This window comes from Barbus barbus (assembly GCF_936440315.1).
Source record: "Barbus barbus genome assembly, chromosome: 16".
Taxonomy (NCBI): Eukaryota; Metazoa; Chordata; class Actinopteri; order Cypriniformes; family Cyprinidae; genus Barbus; species Barbus barbus.
In genome coordinates this window covers 17182205-17202178 of record NC_136744.1, presented here as the reverse complement: position 1 = coordinate 17202178, position 19974 = coordinate 17182205, and the positions used below count along the sequence as shown (strand labels likewise).

Genomic DNA, 19974 nt, shown 5'->3' with positions numbered 1-19974 from the left:
AGGTTAGTTTTACCCTACTGATGTTGCTGTCGTTGCAATAGTAATCCTGCTCAGTACGAGAGGAACCGCAGGTTCAGACATTTGGTGCGTGTGCTTGGCTGAGGAGCCACTGGTGCGAAGCTACCATCTGCGGGATTATGACTGAACGCCTCTAAGTCAGAATCCCGCCTAGACGTGACGATACCGAAGCGCCGCGGGAACTCGATTGGCCTGGGATAGCCGGTCGGCCCTCCGGGGTTCGGCCGGTGCGGAGCGCCACCCGTTACTGGAACCGGGGAGCGGACGAACGAGCGCCGCTCCCCCTCTCGAAACGCACCTCAAGTTTGTGAAACACCCGGTGCTAAATAACTCGTATACGACCTGATTTGTGTTAAGGGAACTTTAACATTATTTTTGCTTTATGAGTTTCAAGAGATATGCACACTAGCTTTGACATCTAATGACAAAACCTGATGGGTTTTTTTGTGCTGCTAATTGCCAGAAGACCAGAAGAACTTGCTACCCTGGTGAATAAACATGATAATCTAACATATAATATAATTTTAATAAACCGTTCAACACATATAATATCAAAGTAATGTTTATTTATAATGAAGCTATAATTGTGAGTTTGCTGATATAGTGCTAGCGTTTACCATAATCAAACACACCAGATCCAGCTAATCAAGGTCTTCAAGATTACTAGAAACTTCTAAGCAGGTGTGAGTTGGAGCTGGTTGGGGCTAAACTCCGCAGAGCTACAGCCCTTCAGGAATTGCGTTTGACACCACTGGTATTGCGACTGATCTCTTTTCTTTTTTTTATTCAATCAGTGCAAATAAATGCAGGTACTGGCAGTGCATCAGATGGAGAGATTGAAAAGTTCATCAAAAGATGGCTGCTTACTTTGGACAGAGATGGGGGAAGAAAAGAGCGGGCCTGAATGCAAACAAATTCTTCCAAAGGTATGTCCCAAATGTTAACATTTACCAGTGTCACCATTCATGGTATCAATCTGAGTTTAACAAGGACACTGTAAAATATATGTTTTATTTTCGTTGGAAGTAGATGCCACCTTAAGGATTTTAAGGTAACAATGTCATTTTGTGGAACAACAAATTATTCAAAGCTCTGGTTTTATGTAAAAACTGAAAGGAGTCTTTAATACACATATTTTAGAAGTTGTAATTCTGTATGAATAAGTGTAAGTATATATATTTTTTTAATTTAGCGAACGAGACTAGTTCCGGCTTGGTGTCAGCATGATTGTGACCCAGCGTCGGCTCAGTTTCAGTGCCTAGTGTCAGACCAGTGCCAGCTAAGTGTACCATTTCGGTTGGCATGATTGTGGCCCAATGCCGGTGGTGTTGGCTCAGTGTCAGTACCCAGACTTGGGCCAGTACAGGCTAAGTGTTTCATTTCTCGTCGGCGTGATTGTGGCCCAGTTTCAGTACCCAGACTCGGGCCAGTATTGCCTAAGTGTTACAATTCTTGTTGGCGTGATTGTGGCCCAATGCCGGCAGTTTTGGCAGCCGGACTCGGTCCAGTGTATTTGGGGTGTCATTCATCCCATGTCCATGCCGAGTCTGCCAACCGCAATCGGGCCGAGTTATTTCTTCCAGCCTGCCGGATCTGGGCCATTATCGGGCCAAACCGTTTTGGTTACCTGGGCTGTGACACATGTAAATTAACCAAGTGAAACAATTCAATTTCAAATTATACAAACAACATTTCAATTTGGTTGCAAACTCACCATGTGCAACACTTTATTCCCTCTCTGAACTTTGACCTTGGAAGGACTTTTTCACAATTTGTAATATTTTCAAAATACAATTTTTTTTTCTTCTTCCTTTTTTCAGTTAACATCAGTGGCATAAAGATAAAAAGGTTTTTATTTAATCAATGGTTATGATTTTATATTTAATTTAATTTTATATATAATTTAACAAAAAATTCTGAACATGACAAATACAGGGATGTGTCCTTGCAGTCGAGAAAGTGACAGAACATGACAGAAAGAGAAGTGTGGCATACTCAAGACAGCTTCACAAGGGCTGATCTATCACTTCTTGATGGCCTGTTCGTTTACAGTCCATTTTGAGTACACATAGCACATTAAGAGACTCATTATCTATTTCAGACCATATGGACCTGGGCTGAGGTGGGTCACTGCAAGGCCATCCTAAGCTGCTCTCTCTAATTGCAACAATTATGCCATCTTCATTACAAGGGGCATTTATGGAAAGATTGGTGTCATTGCACTCTGGACTTCAAGAGAGCCAAGGAGTTATGCCCTGCAGCCCACACAGCCCAAATGAGCTCATATCCCAGGGATTCTGAGCTGCAGGGAAATGTTCTACTGATTTCTATAAAGTTGCATGCCTTTTTAACAGCAATTGTATAAAGCTCTTGAAACATTCCTTGAGTAATTAGATATATGGCACACCTCATCTATCATCAGTTTTAGCCGAATGAAAAGTATATTTTTTATAAGATTCTTGAACGAATTGTTCTTTTTATTCGGATATTCTCAATGAATCTGTTGTTTTTAAAACCCGCCAGAGAGATTCAATATGCACACTGAATGGTTTGTTCACAAATTAGGCTGACCAGCTTGTACAGGAAAAATAAGTTACTTAAAAAAAATAATAGTAGCCTATTTTTCCTGGTTTTGGACTGATTTACCTGGGTAAAGATGTTATATTCTGCATAAATATGTATTGCCAAACTCCATTATTATTTAATTTTCTTATATGGCATTAGACATGGTGGCAGAGTAATTTAGGGCAGCATAATTCAAAGACCTGAACATTTATATAGCAAATGAACCTTGAATTTGAAAGTGATTTTCAAACTTGTAATTTATTTGTTCACTATTTTGTTAAACATGTTTACATTTTAAGTGTCCAAATAGACGCAAATTGATTCACATAAGATAATGATTAGATGTATTAGGATTGGATATTTCTCCAAGTTTAAAAATTTTCCCTTTTTTTTATTTGTTCATGTTTTACAGCCTCTCGGGATGTAAATGTCCCTGTTCGCGATGACACTGATTTTGTGATCAAAATGGTAAGAAATATATTAAAACAGTTTGAACAAATATCATTAATAATCATATAAATGGGCTAAATGTCTACAGTGCTTCTAATTGTTACTGTCTATACTGCACATTTTCAGGAATATCATGAAAATGGACCTTTATTCTCAGAATTGAAATTTTACCAACGAGCAGCAAAACCAGATACTAGTAAGATACTTTGTTCCTTTTTAAACTTCAATTCTATTCAAATTTTGTAATGGAATTCTGTTGTTATGCAAGACATAACCCCCCCCCCCCAAAAAAAAAACATAAACACATTGTAATATTGCCAAAGGAGGTAGAAACAGATGCAGTCTTTAGAGTAGTGTTGAATGAAAATGCTGAAGACCCCTCATCTTCATCTGAGAGTTCTCAAACATGGAGTACGTGTCACTGATGAAGTGGCTATAGATGTAAATTAGCCTTGCTAGGCGAATTAATAAACCAAAGCAAACATGCACCTCTGTGGTCGTTAATGCAATCCCAGCTTGTTTGAGCTCTAATTCAGAGAGAGTGACCAAATTGCTGATAATGATGCTGGTTTTTCCAAAGGGCCCCTGACCACCTGTCAATCTGGTGCACAGCCAGTCAAGACAGATTCCGCTTCCAGCTAAGCTGGAAAAAGTGCTTCTTTATGAGTGTGTGAGAGATGTGTATATCACATTATGTGTTGTGTTTATAAAGCATGTGCAAATATGTAAAATGGCTAAAACAATTATAACTCTGAAATCACAGTGAACAAATGGAAGAAGTCCAAACAGCTGGAGTTTTTGGGGATCCCAACTTACTGGGGGTCTGGACTGACTGAAAGTAATGGAACAAGGTATTGTACTTGAGTTTGACTTATCATCTTGCATCATGGCATGAGTACTTTGCCTCATGTAATTATTTCTCATTCTGTCTGGATCTCACTGGACAAAAATAAACAAAAACAAAAACAAATGAATGATAAGTCTGGGTTTAGTGCAAAAGCAGTTTTAAAACACTAAAATAAAAGTGAGTATGGGACAAACTTTGCTTTGTATTTTTGTTATTCTCATGTGTAAATAATATAAAACAGTCCTGCCCACTGTTAAACTGCTCACAAAAATCTTTACCCATTACCGACACATTTAAAGTCACATCCAGTAGTATATACTGTCATACAGGCTAGCCTTGAATTTGACATTAAAAAATGCAAGCGTGCATCTTTTTTGTTTTCTATAATCTTGTTTTTTTAGTATTAATAATTGTGCATTTCAGTACATTTTCATTTTGGTTTCTGGTTGTGTAGGTACAGGTTTATGGTGATAGATCGGCTGGGTACAGATCTGCAGAAGGTGTTTATGGACAATGGTGGACAAGTGAAGAAGCCCACTGTGCTGCAGTTGGGTGTTCTCATGGTGAGACACCGCTGAATGTGCAACATTTAGTTTGAGTTCAGAGCTACTTGCCAGCGTTATCATCTACAGGTACATCTCAAAAAGTTAGAATATTGTAAATAAGTTAATTTTTTTCTTGTAACTTATTTCAAAAAGTGAAACTTTCATATATTTTAGATTCATTACATGTAAAGTAAAACATTTAAAAAGTTTTTTTGTTTTAATTTTGATAATTAGAGCTTATAGCTCATGAAAGTAAAAAATCTGTATCTCAGAATATTAGAATATTTACATTTGAGTTTCAATTAATGGCCATCCCTACAGTATAAATTCCGGGTATCTCTTGTTTATTGAAACCACAATAATGGGGAAGACTGCTGGCTTGGCAATGATCCAGAAGACGAACGTTGACACCCTAAACAAAGAGGGTAAGTCACAGAGGGTCATTACTGAAAGGTGTGGCTGTTTACAGAGTGCTGTATCAAAGCATATTAAATGCAAAGTTGACTGGAAGGAAGATTTTGGGTAGGAAAAGGTGCACAAGCAACAGGGATGACCGCAAGCTTGAGAATACTGTCAAGCATAGCTGATTCAAACACTTGGGAGAGCTTCACAAGGAGTGGACTGAAGCTGGAGTCAGTGCATCAACAGTAACCACGCTCAGACGTCTTCAGGAAAAGGGCTACCAAGCCACTTCTGAAACAAGGACAACGTCAGAAGCGTCTTACCTGGGCTGTGGAGAAAAAGAACTGGGCTGTTGCTCAGTGGTCCAAAGTCCTCTTTTCAGATGAAAGTAAATTTTGCATTTCATTTGGAAATCAAGGTCCCAGAGTCTGGAGGAAGAGTGGAGAGGCACAGAATCCATGTTGCTTGAAGTCCAGTGTGAAGTTTCCACAGTCAGTGATGATTTGGGCTGTCATGTCATCTGCTGGTGTTGGTCCACTGTGTTTTCTGAAGTCCACAGTCAATGCAGCCATCTACCAGGAAATTTTAGAGCACTTCATGCTTCCTTCTCCTCACAAGCTTTATGGAGATGCTGATTTCATTTTCCAGCAGGATTTGGCACCTGCCCACACTGCCAAAGGTACCAAAAGCTGGTTCAATGACCATGGTGTTACTGTGCTTGATTGGCCAGCAAACTCGCCTGACCTGAACCCCATAGAGAATCTATGGTGTATTATCAAGAAGAAAATGAGAGACGCCAGACCCAACAATGCAGATGACCTGAAGGCTGCTATCAAAGCAACCTGGGCTTCCATTACACCTGAGCAGTGCCACAGGCTGATTGCCTCCATGCCACGGTGCATTGATGCAGTAATTCATGCAAAAGGAGGCCCAACCAAGTATTGAGTGTATAGAAATGAACATACTGTTCAGAAGCCTGACATTTCTGTTTAAAATATTATTTTTTTTATTGATCGTATGTAATATTCAAATTTTCTGAGACACTGAATTTGGGGTTTTCATTATCTGTAAGCCATAATCATCAAATATTGAAGAAATAAAGGCTTGAAATATTTCACTATGTGTAATGAATCTATGGGTTTCACTTTCTGAAATGAGTGACAAAAAATATTGACCTTTTTCATGATATTCAATTTTTTTTAGATGTGCCTGTATATACTCTTATTTTTATTTTTAATGTGTGTATTTAGCTGTAATTTCAGTTTTAGTAACTTCAGTACTTCAGCTTAAACATTTTATTTCAGATAGCTGTCAAGTCAACATTGCTAATTTTCATTGAAGTTTAAATTTTACATCTTATATTTTAATTAGTTTCAGCTTAATTTCAATTATTGAAACTATTTTTAGTTTTAGTTATAGTTAACAGTAACAACACTGCTGTTTGCTTCATTACAATTTATCAACACACTGTAATCTCGACCCATGAGCATGTATAATGTGACCTCATTATATATAGAGGGTTAGATTAAATGTAATAAGTGGAAAGTATTTACAGCAGCATTACTTAATAAAGTGGATTTTGAGTAAACTTTAGTTGCATTTGCTGGGAGTCCAGCTATCTTGCATCTAGCTCATCTGCCAGTAGTCATTACGGTAGGTCATTATGAGGTTTCTAAATTATTCACGTTAACCTTCCCCTCTGTCACTTTGCCCTCAACAGCTGGATGTGCTGGAATATATTCATGACAATGAGTACGTCCATGCTGACATTAAGGCTGCCAATCTATTACTGGGACACAAAGATCCAAGCAAGGTGAGTCTGCATACACATCAACACAATCACATTTTAAACGATCGGTTATCTTTTTGTGTATAAATTACCTATTCAAGTGCAGCACATACGCAAATGAAAATGTTTTCTATTACTTTAATTGATCGCCTGCTAAGACTGCAAGCCAGCACTGATGACATTTGGAACTTATTCTTGAGTATAATCAACGTCTCAATCTGCTGTCACAACCTAATTACTGACCCCATTTCTTTGTGCTTTGCAGTACTAACATACCAAATACAGTAGGAGGGATTCAGTTTGAAAGAAAATGCCTTTGGGATGATTTATGCTGACTTTATCTCCTGCAGGTGTACTTGGCTGACTATGGTCTCTCATACAGATACTGTCCTAATGGTGAGCATAAAGAGTACAAAGAGAACCCCAAGATAGGACACAATGGCACTACTGAGTATACAAGCATTGACGCTCACAACGGAGTAGGTAATGTGAAATGTCGTTTATTTTATCTTTTGAAACCACTCTGAGGTATTACATAGATAGAAACCAAAGTTATCATGCACAATTTTATGTTCTGCGTTTCCCAGTTAAAGTCAACCTGAATTGCCATTTACAACCCATTTTACTTCCATAATTTTAGTATTTGCAAGTGAAACAGGATATTCAATGTGAGGGAGAAAAATAAACATAGATTGGGACTATTTTATCCATCTGGAATTGTAATAGGGAAAAGGAAAGTGGTTTTGTAAATTTGATTAAAAAATACAAAGCGCCCTTCTTTGGAATAGCAATGTATTAGCCACAATTAGACAAGGAACATGCATTAAAGAAGTAAATAGTTTTAATCTCATGTTCACTTTAAAGTAAGAGGTTCACCAAAATTTATGAATTCACTATCCATTTTATTCACCTTATAATGGGGTCCTGTTTATATTGCTGGGACTTGTCAGTATCATGTCCTCAACTCTTGGTCACTGGTATTGGATATTAACTTGTAAATTGTGTACAGTCCTTTTTATTGGATATTGATTGTTCTATCCATGCTTACTTGGGCAGATTTAATTCAAGAAATCCCTAATTAATCAAAGTCATAACCTGCATCTTGTATGCATTTACTATTAATTAAAGCTTTGATGTTTTGTTGAACTGGGAATCAAAGCCAATATCTCTGAATGCATTGGTCATAAGATATTACAGGAGTTCAATACTGAATACACAGTGGTAAAGCTCGCTAATAGCCATGTTTCTGTTGCTGTTAATTTTGAAAGTGCATGAAAAAAAGACAAGATGCCCAGTCAGCAGAAAAATATTTAAAGTTCAATATTTGACAATGGGTGATTTTTTTTCTCTCTAAATGTAGCAAGTTGTTGTAGCAAGAACTCCATGATGCCAAGTGGTCTACAGAAATGTTTTGTGAAATATTTATAATATTTGAAAACATATTAAAGTATATTTTTAACATATTAAAATATTTATTTGGTCAAAGTTAACATGTTAGATTAATTTATATGTTAAATATATACACAATACTATTTTTTAACTTATTGAATTTTATGCAAACACAATGAAATGTGAAATAAAACGTCCTCATGTATTAAAGAAGAGTGGCTTGATTAAGTGTTGGAAATAACGGATGATGGGCATAGAACGGTAACAAAACTCTGAGACATTTACAGTCACACACAAGAGTATTGTGCAAACTGTACTTCATAGGGATGTTTAGATAGAATTCACATATTCACGTTTTTTTTAATATATTTAACTTACAGATCTCAGTTTAAATGCTTCAGTTGTTTTGATATTATATAGGCCTATATTATAAACTTAAGAAATAATCGAGTCACTTATGCTCATCAAGGCTGTATTTATTTGATCAAAATACAAAAAAACAGTAATATTGTGAACTCTTAGGCTATTGCCATTTCTAATATTGGTTTTCTATTTTAATATATTTTAAAATATAATGTATTCCTGTAAAGCAAAGCTGAATTTTCAGCATCATTACTCCACTCTTCAGTGTCACATGATCCTTCAGAAATCATTCTAATATTCAGATTTATTATCAGTGTTGAAATTGCTTAATATTTTTGGAACCTTTTTTCTTTTAATCTTTGATTATGCTTATCGACAATACACGTCACGACACGATTAGGCTAATAAAAAGTTAGGCTAAAAACAGCATTAGTTAAAAAATATAAATATTTTCTAACAATATAAGTCTTTACTATCACTTTTTATCCATTTAACACATCCTGGCTGAATAAAAGTATTAATTAAAAAAAATAAAAATAAGAAAGAAAATTTTTTTTACTGACCCCAGACTTTTGAAGGGTAGTGTATATTGTAACACAAAATTTCTATTTTGAATAAACACTGTTCTCTTTAACTTTCTATTTCTCAAAGAATCCTGAAAAATATCACAGGTCCCAAAAAATATTAAGCAGCACAACTTAACACAAGTTATATTTTAAAGTATATATATATATATATATATATATATATATATATATATATATATATATATATATATATATATATATATATATATATATAAAACAAACTTATTTAAATTGCAATAATATTTTAAAATATTATTTTGTGAAATAATATTCAGTATTTTTATCAAATGGATACAGCCTTGATGAGCCTAAGTCAAGTCAAGTCAAGTCAAGTGAAGTCTGCTTTATTGTCAATTCTTCCACATGTACAGCACATACATACAGAGAATTGAAATTGCGTTACTCTCAGACCCTAGGTGCATACAGTTAACATTTAAGACCCTGACAGTAGACGTTCAAATATGGATAAATACAGTTTAAACATATGTACATACAACTATACAGATATACAAATGAGGACATTTGTAGAAAAATAAAGAAAGAGATAGATAAAGTGGCATAAGACACATGGCAGATGGAGTGCAAACCAGTTGAATAAAACAAAACTGTGCAGATGCACATGAGATGCAGTGGAATGGGGAGAGACCCGTCCCGCCATAAAGTTATGAGACATGTTTTTTCAAAGTTGAACTTACAATAATTTTAAATGGCTTTCTAAATATCCGACTCTCTTTTGTGAGACGCGAGTGCAACGGTGATAGATGTCCCTCCGCAAAATATGTTGTGTGAATGACTTGGTTCCAGATTTGACGTAAAAAACGTCATCTCCGCATTGATGTTCTCTTTTTCCGCAGTATTTTGAATGAGCAACGTATCCAGTGGGTTCAACTGGATAGGTTAAAAAAACACTTAAAAAAACTACATCTTCATCGCATCTCGTGCGCCACTGATAAGGCTGCCTGACACACACACACACACACCTAAAATTTTAATACAATGTGTTGTATTCAAATGTGGATTTTTATTTTAAATTCGACGAATATTAATTTTTTTTTTTTTTTTTTTGACAGCCCTATTGTATTGTACTGTAACAATGTTTTCTCAGATAGCCTAAAATGTACATCATTTAGTTACATCAAGGGTCAAATCAAATATAAATAGCACATTGAATTTAAAAGTTACACACTTTTTTGTGTGCGCGCTGCACAGGTCTGGTATAAGGAATGTTTTTGCTCAGGTGCCCGAAATGTCCGCCCAACAGAGAAAAGTTTTGCTCAGCAAGAAAAAAAAATTGAGGGAACATTGATTATGCCCGTTTTTACAACATGTAATATAAGTCTAAGGTGTCTCCAGAATGTTTCTGTGAAGTTTCAGCTCAAAAATACCCCACAGATAAGTTTTTATATAATTATGAAAATGCCTATTTTGAGTGGAAACAGAAACATGCTGTTTTCGTTCATGTCTTTTTAAATGCAAATGAGTTGCTGCTCCCCACCCCCTTTTCCAGAATAGGGCTGTGCCTTTACAGCTTGTATCTCAGATACTCTGCTAAAAAAAACATGTTTGATTTTGATTATCATGTCTATCGCATTGAAATCATGCGTTTTGAAACAATATTAATATTATTAATAATATTATTATTATTAATATATAAAATTCCTGATATACGGTTTTCTGAGCACACACATCCAAAGCATGCGCACAGAAGGTGGCTGTCACACGGAATCTGACACACTCCTCTTTTCACAAGCTTGCAGAGAAAGGCTTACCAAAAAAAATACTGGGTTAATCTTTTCCACATTTCCTGGGTTGGCAGATGCACTAGGGACTTTAATATAGCACTTTAAACACAGAAAAAAGTCAGTTTTTCATGATATGTCACCTTTAAGAAGATTATCATGTTTGTGGGTCCATGGTATCAACAAGTTATAAAATTACTAGCATGATAAAAAAGTTATTTCCAGTAAGGTGTTATATTATAAAGTTAGTTTTATATGTGGAGGATGAATATGTGGGAATGCCTTTGTGTATTATTCGGAAAAAAGTGCATGACTCGTAACTCATAGCGCAGACTCAGTACAACACATTGTTTGATGCATCAGAAAGTAAATCATGCTCAGGTTCAGACCAAGGTCTGGCTGCTTTCAGACAAGACCATGTTCTTACCTGATATAATTTGTTAACTTTTCATGTACAGGATTCTACATATGGTCCTGATTCTGTTTCACTGCTCTGTAAATGTATGGCCAGTTGTACTGTGTAAATCACACTGCATATGGAAAGCGATGTAACACTTGAGAGTTTATAAAAACACCTGCCCACTGATGCACCGACTCAGGAGTTCAGTGTCCTGATCCACTCCTAAAGCTAAACTCAAAGCAGCGAGGCTGTAAATTTGACAAAACGCGTTTGTGCCACTATCTAAAAATCTGTGGTTGAGGCGACGTCACCGCACTAGCTGTCTTGACGTAGGCTGTCGTCGGCTGTTGTGTAGGTCATTAGCATCGTCTGCCCTGAAGATGAATGCAGATTGCAAAGTGTTTCTTTTCTTTTGGCCCCTGGCACCCCGTGCAGATGTTGATTTGTTACCATGGTGAGGAGTGCAGAGACGGGCACTTCGTGTCCCGCTGAACCCCGTGCTAAAGGCCTAATTATCACCTGTAGGGTTGAAGTGAGCCGGCTGAAATTCAGAAAGAGAGGTTCAACAGTTTGACATGGCACTTTGGATAATCGCAATAACAATAGGCCGTAATTATGAACAACAGCTTCTATCTGATGGAAGGTGTTGTGCTCAGCCTGGAATACATCATTCTTGTGGATCGGCTTTTTTTTATAAGTGAATCGGTGTCAGGACTAGGCCAGGCAGCCCACCTCTTCGGTTCCCTATTACAGAGGCGGGCAAAATGTTTAAAGAGCATGTCTTATCTTGTGCACTTTGGTCTTTAGTCATAGTGCCCTTTTTACATGCCACTTAAGAGGCTTTTTTTTCTCCAAGGTCACCAGTGAGGGATGTTAAAATATTTTCTATTAAATTGTGTGTTTGCTAAATTAGTTTGGTCAAGGTTGAAGAAAAATAAAGAAAACCTATATACGTGGCCTAATGGTGTTGCTGGCTAGCGGGCAGGGAGGCTGACTCCGTAATGGGTATGGCCGGATCAATGATGGTCATGGATTTAGGCAGAGATTTTCCCTTTTGATGAATGCAGTCAATAGGTAATTTCTCAGGAGATGGACTGCAGTTACAGTATTGAGTTAATACACTCTCTAGGCACGAACAAATGATGTGCCTTAATTTACCCTTATTGATGGAGCTTTTCATGAAGGGAGCTTTTCATGAAGGGACATGCTTAACGGGAGTTTAACTCTCATATATGAGCAGAACTGACAAAACTGTTCCATTCAGATTTAAATTTAGGTGAACGTAATTCATTGAGGGTCCTTGGCTTAAAGTCAACCTGTAATTGGTCAGTCTGACCCAAAATGTATTTTAGTTGAATAGCTGGGATCCAAAATGAATATTTCATATCTAAGTGTTGCTGCTGTCTGTCTGGTTGGTGTAAGACTAATCAGTCGGTTTAAGTGAGGCCATTTCACACTCAGTGCTCAAGCAAATGCTTTTGCTTTAACATTAGAGTGGTGTTGTTAAAACTGAACTGGGATAGATTCCCATTGAGCTTATGCAAGTGTGAAACCAGCTCTCTTGGGCTTATTTGAAGACCAAAACCTTTGCATTGATGCCAAAAATACTAATCTCTTCTGCTCCTGAGGTTAAGAACAGTTTCGTAGAATCTAGTGTATGAGTTAAGCATTGCAATAAAAATGAAATAAAAAATTTAGTGCAGGGTAAATTTATTTATTTATTTTTTTTAAACATCTTTTATTGAGTAGTTCTCACAGGCTTCACGCAAAAAAACAAACATGACCAGTTTAGTCTGACTTGCAAGCAAATGACTTTTGTGAGCTGCTTCTGTTCAGTAAATCAAAAATATACAGGATGAATCGTGTAGCCTGATTTCTAAATGAATGAGTCTTACGAGCTGGTTCTTTTCAGTGTATCAGAAACATGCCATGTGACGTGTAGCCAGAATCCTAACTGAGTGCTTCAGTTCCATTGAAACATCAGGCTCTTATGAGTTGGTTCTTGTAATGAATCATCCAAAAAGATGATTTGAATCCATCTGAAGCTTGGTACAATTTACAGAATTAGATATGTAAGAATATGTAAGCAAAATTGACATGTACAACTGCATCCTTAAAAGAGTTGCAATCTTATTTAATCAAATTAAATTCTGAATCAAATCAAGAGTTTGTGAATAAGAAATAAACCAATTTGAGAAATCTCTATTGATACCTAGCCCAGGGTAGACACCTTTTAGAACAATAAAAGATGAAGTGGCCTTATAAAAAGTTTTTAGTATTCAAAAGACATTTACACTAGATGGCAGTTGTGTTATGTGCTAGCAAAGGTGGAGTTGGAGGAGGTCTAGGAAGCACACGCTCTCAAGCTCTGCTCTTAAGGCCAGCAGAGACCCCACGGAATCCAGAAACATGTGGAAACTATTTGGGCCCAGACATTTATTTCTTTGTTTTACTGCTTGGCTCTCCATTGGAGAGAGTGTCGGGCCGGGCCACAGGCTGTCTGGATCATGTCAGAGGCCGTCAGGATCAGGTTCCTGGACGAGTCGCCAGACCAGACGAAGGAGGTGGGAGTGTGAGAGAGATGTGAGGAACGCTGGTGGGAGGAAACTGACCTACTCTTTCAACTCTCAGCCCCTCTTAGAAAAGCCCCGTTAGCCTGTGAGGCAGGCCAGGGCACCAGCTGAGAAAACAAAATACTCCTCTCTATCAACCCCCCTCCATTTCTCTGCCTTTTTTATAAGGGCATATTTCAGCAGCAAATGGACGGGTCATTCAATCAAAGGGTTTTAACTGGCTTCCCAACTAACACTCAACTTCTTTACCTTATCTTTGCTTTCTTCAACAGCCCCATCCAGACGAGGAGACTTGGAGGTGTTTGGCTACTGCTTGCTTCACTGGCAGTGTGGAACTCTGCCCTGGCTCTCATCTCTTAAGAACCCAGCTGAGGTCCAGGAGGCCAAGGCCAAGTACGTTCCCCTTTTCACCACAGGTCTAGGTCTTGTGCTCTGCTGTGTACAGTGGATGCTGATCAGAGGCTTTCTGTGCTTTTTCAGCCTGAATTATTCACTCAACTGCTTTGTTAAAGCCTTAAAACTCCACCAAAGGTGTAAGACCACATATTTTCTTTATTGCCTGGAAATTCAAGCTGTGGATTATAACAATCTGCAGACCTTTAGAATAGAGAATAGATTTTTCCACAATAAATTTGTTAAAATATGTTGTGTATTTCAAAGAGTTGAAAGCAAAGATGTGTATTCAGATGCATTTAGCAACATGACCTCTGGTTAACCTTTCCCTTTATCATCTCTTGACCACAGGCTGATGTCTAACCTGCCAGATTCTGTCCTGATCATGTCCACCTCTGGCTCCAGCACGGGTAGGTGCACGTGAGCGTGCGGACCATTTGCATTGATCAACAAGGTATGGGGCAGGGACTTTTCTTCCTCGCCATCCCCACAAGCCATCCCTCCTTCATCAACGGACTCTAGCATCCTTGCAGTATCTCCCCCCCCTCCACAGGGAGCGAGGGCACGTGCGTCTTCTGAAAGGGGGCTTTGTGATCTATGATTATGATGAGGCCTTATTCCCCCAACCTTGAGAGGCTGGCTGCAGCTGGACCAGAAAGATAAGACCTCTAACATGCATCAAGGCTGCGCATGTGGTATACATTCAGCTGGGCTGCCACAAAGAGAATGCACACTGGCGTAGCACTGCATATAGCATATTTATTACAGTGAAGAATGGAAGGTGCCCATATTAGACACACATTTGTGTTCTCTTATGAACAGAGAGGCCCTTCTACATTGTGTTCCTGCCACCATCCATTTGTTAGGAAGATGTGGTTTTTGTTCCCTTTGGAATGAAAATTAAGTCTGCAGATGCAGGTTGTCACTTGGCCGGACTTTTGCACATGCTTTCAGTAAGCATCTAGGTCAACTGCAGGATGCATCAACATAAAACATGCAGACCAGCTCAGTTGGGGTTTATCTGTGAATTATGCAAATACACAACCATGGTCCACCTCCACAGTAGTCCTCACTTCTGAAGTTGCCAAAAAAGATACATTTAGGATGCTTCACATGATGAGGTGTTTCGACAATGCGTCCTGGTCAACATCTGATTTTTAAGATTGTTTAAATTGTATTAAAGTTATAGTCCACCCAAGAAAGAAGATCGTCATCCCTCATGTTGTTACAGACTTGTTTTTTTCTTCTGCAGAATATGAAGGATGTTTTGAAGAATGTTTCAGCTGTTGTTATCGGTATTATGAAAGTCAAAATCTTCAAGCCCTAAAATGGCATAGTCCAATTCTGTTCTGTATGCATGCATGCATGCATAGCCTACATCAAATATGGTCATGTTTGGTCATGTAACCTGTAAGAATCAATGAGTTTTGATGTTATTTGACTTTTGTGTTGCTATATTCGATGTAGCCTCTATATTTTGATTGAACTAATGGGATAAATGGAGGGGTTTAGATTAATTTAATGCTATTTATAAGTTTTGGACCCCAACTTTCATTGTTGGAACAAAAACTGAAATGCTCTTCAAAATATCTCTTTGTGTTCCACAGAAGAAAGAAAGTCTGGAATGATATGAGGGTAAATGGTGACAGACTGTTCTTTTGTTTTGGGTGAAATATCCCTTTAGGTTTTGTGTATTCAGATGTCCTTCTTTCTGACCCCTTGCAGAGATTGCCAGGTACCTGTCCTTTGTGAAAAACCTTGGCTACAATGAAAAGCCAGACTACCAGGCCCTCAGGAAGATTCTGTCAGTGGCCGGGCCGCAAGGCCCATTGGACCTCTCTAGGCCGAGACCGTCAGAGACAGCCAGGCCAACCGCACAAAGGGTGAGTGTGAGATGCTTTGGCACAGCAGCTCAGTAGTCTTAATAGAGACCATATGAGCCGGGGCTGGAGCATTCGGAGCAGCCTGTGGGCTGCGGCAGATTTATCTGTCTGGGAGAGAGAAGGAGATGCTAAGGTTTGGGAACCCTCCTCTGACCCTTTCCCTGCTACACTGACTCCCACTTCTGCTCAGAGCTGTCTAACTGGCCTATTGGCGGCGTTGGAGTTGGGCCGAAGTAGTGCAGACCAGAAAAAAGTATATTTACACAGTGGTGACAGAATCAGAGTTACTGAAGGCCCTCAGCCTGTGGCCACAGCTCAATGCAGTGTCAAAACCATACAAGAGAGCTATTTACTTAAAGCGCTTTTATTTATTGCAATCACATGCAGGCTTGTATTTCAGTGTCTATATGCATTCAGAATTGAACGGCGTAAAATACACCACACTGAATTCCTGCACTCTATTACTAGAGACAAGAATGGTAAGGGGAATGAGCTGGTGGTCCCTCTATAAGGGGAATGAGCTGGTGGATCTTGACTGTGGTGTCGTAGGTTAACCTTTGCTGACCTTGCCAAAAGGCTTATTGGCTTTCAAGAGGTCTGGAGTGGAGAGATCACTTCACAGTTGATCACTGCCAACTTGAACCGTTGAACTTTTTCAAACACCCGAGCAACCCAATTTGGGGCTGTTGAATACACACATTTTGCTGAGGCCAAAAGAGCGCCAGTTAGAATTGCCTCTCATTTTTATGTGGAGCTGTCCAGCGGTTTGATCTGTGGTTCAATAGAGAAGACTCAGTGTTGAGGATTTGGAGAAGGGTTGGTAAATACCCTGTGTTTACAGTGTCATTTACTCTACTTGTAGCCTGATATTGAAACCACTCTGCACAGTAAGTAATACAGTGGATCACCTGAAGAACACATCTCACCTTTGAATTTTCTAGTATTTTATAACTAAGCATGAATCATACAAACGATGATTTGAATAATATAAAAAAAATATACCATGATTGAACTAAGAAATTTAAGTGAAATTTCACTTGCAAAAAAAATGGTCAAAAGTCAATAGTATAGTAACTTTGTAACTTGTAACTTTTAAACCAAGTAGCTTTCTTTTGATCCCTTAAGCAACTTGAACCCAGTAAAAAAATCTGCCCTCACTCGTAATTCCTGATTACTTGGATTTCAATTGAAGTGACTGGAATTCAAAAATCGGCGAACAAAGGTAAATGTGACCACGCTCGTAATTCTCCACAACCATGAGTACTGCAAGTTCAAAGCTGAGAAGATTTGATTGTTCCTTCAGTGAATACATTGATGTTCCTGTTTTGTGCCCAGGTAGTTGGGTGATGGTTGCAGTATCAATGTATTTTATATAACCTTTATTTAACTAGGAAAGTCACATTGAGGTTAAAACCTCTTTTACAAGTGAGACCTAGTCAAGACAGGGTCAGATAGCAGGATTAAACAAATAACAAACCACAAACAAAACCAACATCATCAATGAATACAACAAAGAATACAGTAGCATAAGTATTTAGGTATTACCTAATACCCTGTATAATACTGTTCACAAAAACGACATTAATAATTTTAAAGTTTTATAAGGATGTATGGACTATGGATAGTTCTTACAAAGCAGTGTGCAGAAGTGTCTTTTTCCTCTGACCTTGACCACCCTACTTTTTGCACAGATGGAAAGCATCAGTGTCAAGAGCAAGGACATCAAGATTTGAATGCCCTTTTCTTTGTAGTTCTATTTTTCTCTGTGGTATTGTTCATCTCCTTCTAGACGATGTTGCTTCAGTTCCTTTGAATAAAAGCTAAAACAACACCATCAATGTCCCCCTTGTGTCTCAGCTCTCCTGAAACCACGTCAGGCAGCGTGAGGCCAGCGGTTCCTTGTGTCACTCCAACACTCCTGGAGTTTATTTTGCCTACAGCTGACCTCGCTGGTGATCTGTGGCCAAATTTAGTTTGGACAGTTGCCACCTTAGGGAGAGCAGTAGATGTCATTAATCAGGGCAGGTCTTCTCCTCTCAGGATCCAGGTCAGGGAGGGAACATTGAGTGCTCTCTTTCTCTCTCGTGAATGCTCAGAGACAAAAGCAAGTAAATTTCTGTCATTTAATTTAACTTAACCTCCCACAGGCTTCAAGTCAACCAAAGACTACTGAGAAAAAAACAGCAAGATCAAAGCCTGTGGTGACAGCAGAGGAAGATGATGAGGAAGAGTTGGGCAGGTCAACACCAAACAAAGTTTGGAGCAAGACAAAACGAGAGACACATAAACAGGTAAAATTTGAAAAAACAACAACAACCCCCCCCCCCCCCAACTAAAAACCAATTGTTCAATTTAGGAATAAACTTATTTTTGTCACAGTATAAATGGGTATTTACATAGTATACATGGAAATATATACACTACTGTTCTTAGTGTTTGGGGTCTGCAAGATTTTTTTTAATGTTTTTGAATCTCTTATGCTCAAATAGACTGCATTTATTTGATTAAAAAATACAGCAAAACAGCAATATTGTAAATATTATTAAAAAATATAGTTGTAAGCAGCAATTAAAGGGCCAAGCACAACAGAGCGCAAAAATAAAGAGATAAGGAGTTGTCTTTAATTACTCAGTAAAGGCCAGGGTTCTCCAACCCTGCTCCTGGAGAGCTATCTTCTTGCAGACTTAAGTTACAACCCTGCTTAAACACACCTGTGAGTAATCAAGTACTGTAGCCCTGCACACCTTGATTAGCTGGATTAGCTCTGCAGTATGGTAGCTCTCCAGGAGCAGGGTTGGAGGCCTTTGTTAAAGACATTTGTTGAAACAGCAATTTACAACAAAACTCAAAATGGCTGATGCCCATAAAGGCAGACATAGAAAATTTAGGCATTGTTCAATTCGGTATGCAGCTCTGAATCTAACCAGATCAATCTTATGATTTTTGGTCAAACTGTTCTGAAATTATAAACTTTTGACCAGTAGTTGGTGCTGTGCTGAAACTGCTCGTGCCCTCAGGTCATGCTTGGTATAACATGTACCAAATTTGGTCAGAATCCGCATAGCAAAGATACAGCCTCTTGTTCATTTTTGCTCTAATTTCGTCAAATTCATTAACACGCTTTGTTTTGCCAGCATTGTCTGAAGATGATCTGAGCCAATGTTGGTGAAAATCAGACAAAGTAAAAAAAAAAAAAGATTTTTCGCAAAATTCGAAATTGAAAAAAATCTTGACTCGTAGAAATTTGGTATGCATTCAACTCTGCATGAGCCAAGGAATCAGAAGAAAAAGAAGTTTATTTTTGAAAAGATATTAGCAGAAATACAAGTTCAAATTTGGCCCATTGGCGGTGCTAGAGAGTTTGAAATGGAGCCTCCAAATATGCTATGGTTAATTTTGAGACTGTCTTCGATCTGTGTGCCAGATATATCATAACTTTCTATGGTCTGCCATAGATTTCCAGAGGAAAAAAAAAACAGTTGCTGAAGAATAATAAGAAAACTAACGGATACAACAAATGACTAAGCACCTTTGGTGCTTGGCCCCTAATATACACTGAACAAAATTATAAATGCAACACTTTTGTTTTTGCCTCCATTTTTCATGAGCTGAACTCAAAGGTCTAAGACGTTTTCTATGTACACAAACGGCCTATTTCTACCTACTTAAGAGTTTCTACCACCTGAGTTTCTACCTACTTAAAGCCCCCATTCTGTTCAGTACATGTCGGTTATTGTTAATGTCATTAAACCCGTTGTTTTGGATTACTGTCTGACCTTGTCTTCTCTGCCTGCCTGGAGGAATCCGTAACATAAAGTTGACTACTGGGGGAACTACAGCAAGAAAGACAGCTGGAATCAGAACCAGTGGGAAGAAACTGATGATGAAGAAAACCACTGGGGAAGTGATGTTTGTGGACAGGAAGCTGAATGGACTCCGTACCATTACAGAGAAGGAGATGGTTTTGGGAAATCAGAAGATATGGGTAAATGGATCAAATCAGGGTAAAATCAGGGATCATCCTTGTTGTT

At 38.2% G+C, this 19974-nt stretch overlaps 1 protein-coding gene across 1 annotated transcript; it reads left to right on the top strand.

The window, feature by feature from the left end:
* Window positions 1-1334: 1334 nt before the first annotated feature.
* On the top strand, window positions 1335-19951 carry LOC306882559 (serine/threonine-protein kinase VRK2-like; the record flags this gene model as incomplete). Its single annotated transcript, XM_079437284.1, has 12 exons — window positions 1335-1527; window positions 2996-3051; window positions 3160-3229; window positions 3797-3884; window positions 4335-4443; window positions 6548-6640; window positions 6967-7099; window positions 13940-14060; window positions 14412-14470; window positions 15786-15943; window positions 18091-18234; window positions 19865-19951. 12 exons carry the CDS (start codon window positions 1335-1337, stop codon window positions 19949-19951), a joined length of 1311 nt encoding a protein of 436 aa, XP_079293410.1.
* Between the last annotated feature and the right edge of the window lie 23 nt (window positions 19952-19974).